Source organism: Elephantulus edwardii, unplaced genomic scaffold, assembly GCF_000299155.1.
Source record: "Elephantulus edwardii isolate Elephantulus edwardi_28Jun2011 unplaced genomic scaffold, EleEdw1.0 scaffold00246, whole genome shotgun sequence".
In the NCBI taxonomy this organism is placed as follows: domain Eukaryota; kingdom Metazoa; phylum Chordata; class Mammalia; order Macroscelidea; family Macroscelididae; genus Elephantulus; species Elephantulus edwardii.
Window position 1 is genome coordinate 2,639,811 of NW_006399996.1, and position 4,402 is coordinate 2,644,212.

General features: G+C 43.8%; 1 protein-coding gene across 1 annotated transcript in view; it reads left to right on the forward strand.

Annotated features, from left to right (window-relative positions):
• DNAH2 (dynein, axonemal, heavy chain 2) overlaps positions 1 to 4,402 on the forward strand; it is a 252,966-nt gene that overhangs the window by 106,097 nt on the left and 142,467 nt on the right. The window contains exons 20-22 of the mRNA XM_006899178.1: positions 1,545 to 1,745; positions 1,837 to 1,993; positions 2,249 to 2,464. Of these exons, the coding sequence (XP_006899240.1) occupies positions 1,545 to 1,745; positions 1,837 to 1,993; positions 2,249 to 2,464 (574 nt within the window). The remainder of the gene's footprint in view (positions 1 to 1,544; positions 1,746 to 1,836; positions 1,994 to 2,248; positions 2,465 to 4,402) is intronic.

Below are 4,402 nucleotides of genomic sequence, written 5' to 3' on the forward strand. Positions count from 1 at the left end.
CTCCCTCCCTCACTTTTATGTTTCAAGTACGTAAAGATCTGGTAAGGCCAGGGCAAGATTTTTGAGGAGAGCATTCATTTGGGGTGATGTAGTATACAGGATCTTGCACTGCTAATCCAAAGTCACATCTCCCTGGCGGTTCGATCCCACCTACATCTCTGTGGAAGAAAAATGGACAGTCTCCTCTCGGGTGATTTAAAGCCTCAAAAATTCAAAAGGGGGTTGCCTGTGAATTGGTTCTGACTCACAGCAATGAGTGAGTGGGTGGGTGACTGCAGGGTCTTCTAGGGGAATAAGGAAATTCTAGAGATCTGAAAGATGAGAGAAATGAACACTTTAATTTAAGAAGGCAATATGGAGTTGAATTACAGAAGATTCACATCTTTTTGTCCTTTGGCCATCTATCCAATGAACAACCATAAGACATTAGTCCTGTAGACCAGGAGAAATACATTTTAGAAATGGTTAAGTTCTTTCTTTAGGAAGGCTTGAGTATGGTAAGGAAGATAGAAGTGTCACCAGAAGAGCAGAGGCCTTGCTTGACATCTTGAGATTGGTTGGAATCCCACCTCTACTACTTACTAATTGTGATCTTAGGCAGGTGACTTATATTGTCTGTGGGCCTTATTTCCCTGTAAAAGTGGATTGTTACCATACTTACCTGATAAGACTGTGAGATTATGGAAAATACACGAAAGCACTTTTAGACTATAAAACACTGAACTAATATACTTTATTATACAAGCTTCAATATGGTACGTGCTGATTAAGCTGTAAAAGGTGCCAGGGGAGTTCAAAAGGAAAGAGAATCTCCAGGTGGAAATATTAGAAAAGGCTTCCTTCCACAAGAAGGTAACTTTGGGGCTGGGCTTTGCATGGTGGTTAGGAGTTTAACAGGCTGCGATGGGGTTTGGGAAGGTCAATCCAGACAGAGGATATAATGCAGCAAAGGCTTAAAGGCAGGAGTGCGTGCACACAAGGGTGATCACCAGACAGAGGGTAGATGAGGCCATAGGCACAGAAAAGGAAGGATGACAGCTAGTTCCAGTCTTTCAGTGACCTGGTGAGGTCACAGGGCTCCTAAGTAGCCCCCAAGGGTGAACTTAACCCCTACCTATCTGATTCTGAAGCCTGAATGTCAGTCTCACGAGTTTGATTGTTATTTTTGTTCCTGGCTGTAGTGTGGAAATGGAAGACAGCAGGGAGCAAAGGAATCACCTAGAGCTGCTACCCAGGGATTGTTGTTGTTGTTGTGTGAGGAGGAGGGAGTAGAAACCTGAATTGAGCTGTGTGGGGAGCTATTGGCATATCTAGAAGAACCTTTCCTAGTATGGATGTAGAGTCCTTGGACAGCGCAAATGTTTAGTGCACTTCACTGCTCACATAACGGGTGGACGCTCAAGGCCGCCCAGCAGTGCTGTGCTGTGGAAGGAAGGCCTGGTGATCCACTTCTGAAAAACCAGGTCATGAAAATCCCATGCTGTGAGTCAGAATTGACTTCACAGCCATGAAATGTGCCTGATGGGCATCTGGGGCCCCTGCAGTTACACAGAGGTTGCCAATAATGTGCAGAAGGAGGAGACGGTCCTCAACATCCAGTTTGTGCTGCTAGACTGTTCGCATCTCAAGTTCTCACTGGTGCAGCACTGCAACGAGTGGCAGAACAAGTTCACGACTCTGCTGAAGGAGATGGCGGCTGGGCGCCTGCTGGAGCTGCACACCTACCTGAAGGAGAATGCGGAGAAGTACGCGGTGTCAGGGCAGCCGAGGCCGGGTGCGGAGGGCAGGGAGAGCCATCTTTGCTTGACCTGGCCGCCTCTTCCTGTCCACCTTCAGAATCAGCCGCCTGCCCCAAACGCTGGAGGAACTGGGGAAGAGTCTGCACCTCATGGAAACCCTGCAGAATGACTTACCTAGTCTAGAAACCCAGATCCCCCCCATTCATGAACAATTCTCCATCCTTGAAAAGTATGAAGTGCCAGTTCAGGAGAGTGTGAGTCCAGTGGTCCCGGCTCCTCCCAGAGCCAGAGGGTGCCAGCGCCACATGGTGGGGGGTGTTAAGTCCCATGTGGTAGACCCTTGTCTAGTTGGGGAGGGGAAGTAAAGAAGGAGGAACACTGCTTGGTTTCGTTGGGCCTCACTGATTGTAAGCCTCGCAAGTGCACTCAGCCCCTCGAGGATCAGAAGGAATTCTTGAATCCTGGATGAGGAGGCTCATGGGCCATCTTTTCCTCTCTGTTATCCCTAGGTATTGGAGATGCTTGACAGTCTGAATGGTGAGTGGGTCACTTTTCAACAAGTTCTGTTGGACAGTGAACAAATGCTGAAGAGACACAAGGAAAAATTCAAGACAGGCCTTATTCACTCAGCTGATGATTTTAAGAAGAAAGCACATAATCTCCTGGAAGATTTCGAATCCAAAGGTTCTCCCTTCTCAACCTGTCTACTTTCTTTAGGTTTTTTGGTGTGTGTGGGTAAGTGGATGTGAGAGAGAGAGAGTAAGAGAGATATAAAATGATAGATGCCATTGAGTTGTCTCCAACTGATAGTGAAACTTTGTATAACAGATTGAAATACTGCTCCTTCTTCTCAGTTTCTGCTTAAGTTCACTGGATCTTTGTCTTTTGATGACCCTCTGATTTTTCAAGCACGATGACCTTTCCTGAAAGCTGTCCTTTCCTGATAACATGCCCAAAGTATGTGACATGAAATCTTACCATCCTTGCTACTAAGGACCATTGGCTTCATTGCTTCCAAGACAGATTTGTTTACAGTATTCTTTGTTAATGCCACAGTTCCAAGGCATCAGTTCTTCCTCAGTCTTTCTTATTTGTTTTCCAACCTTTATATGCATATGAAACAATTGAAAACATCATTCCTTGGAACCAGGTGAACCTTAGTATTTAAAGTGACATCCTTGCTCTAGCTTGTTAAAGAGATCTTTGGCTGCAGATTAGCCCAGGCCAATACATCTTTTGATTCTTGATGGCTGCTTCCAAGGATGTTAATTTTGGATCCAAGTTAAAGGAAATCCTTGACAACTTCAATCTTTCCTCCATCATTTATAATGTTGCTCATTATTGATTCCATTGTGAGGATTTTTATTTTCCTACTATTGAAGTGTAATCTATACTAAAGATTTCAGTCTTTTAAAAAATTGTTTTTCATACAGTAATTTGTTTATATTGCATTTCACTAATCTACATTGTTTGGTTTTCCCCGCCCCCTTCTACCCACCAGTCTCTGCTACTCCTTGTTTTCCCCCTTCCATCCTCAGCCCTCCAAGTCTTCGAACTTCAAATAAATGCTTCAAGGTCTCCTCACAGCAAGCAAGATTGTGCCAACTGCATGCCATAGTTTGTTGATACATACATACACACACATGCACACACAACATAAATGTTGTCATACTAATAATTTTAAGTATTCAATTCAGTGGCATTAATTATATTCACAATTTTTGCATCAGTATGTGTTTCCAAAACTTTTTAAGCACCCAAAATAGAAACTTAACCACTTTTCCATTATTTAAAACAGAAACATACTGGATACAGTAAGCATCAATTCTTTTTTTTCCCTATAATTATATTTTATTAATTTTCATAAACATTTACAAAGATTTTGGGTTTCCATTCATTCATTGTTGCACTATTCTCTCTACCCTCCTCCCAGTTTGTTCTTGTCTAAAAGTAAGCATCAATTCTTTATTACCTCTTCTCCGTAGACCCAGGTAACCACTAATCTTTCCAGCTCTATGTATTTGCTTAGTCTCATGGTTGTTGTGTACCACTGAGTTGGAACCAACCCATAGCTGACCAAGGACTTTACTGTCCATTTTTCTTCCATGGAGCAGTGGGTAGACTTGAACTGGGTACCTTTGCACTGACAGCACAGTTCCTTAGCACCAAGCCACCAGACCTCCCTGTCTATTTGCACTGTCTAGATACTTCAAAAAGGGGCCACTGGTGGCCTACTGGTAAGAAGCTGTGCTGCAACTCCAAAGGCATGCAATTAAAATCTCAGCTGCTCCATGGGAGAAAGATGAGCAGTCACCTCCCGTGCGATTTAATTGTCTGAAAATCTGCTGAAGCGTCAGCTATGAGTTCAGTTCTGATTCGATGGCACACAACAATAACAACAGCTACTTCATGTAAGTGGTATTTGATGACACTTGCCCGGTTGTATCTGATTTAATGAATTCAGTGTAATGTATCTATGGTTCATTCATGTCATAGCATGTTGTTATGTGTCGTCGAGTCGCTTGCAACTCATAGCCGCCCTATGTACAACAGCCCTAAACTCCGGTCTGTCCTATGTCAATCGCACTGTCTCTGACTCTCCCATCCCAATTATCCCAGTCACTGAATCAATCCACCTCATAGAGGGCCTTCCTCTCCTGCGC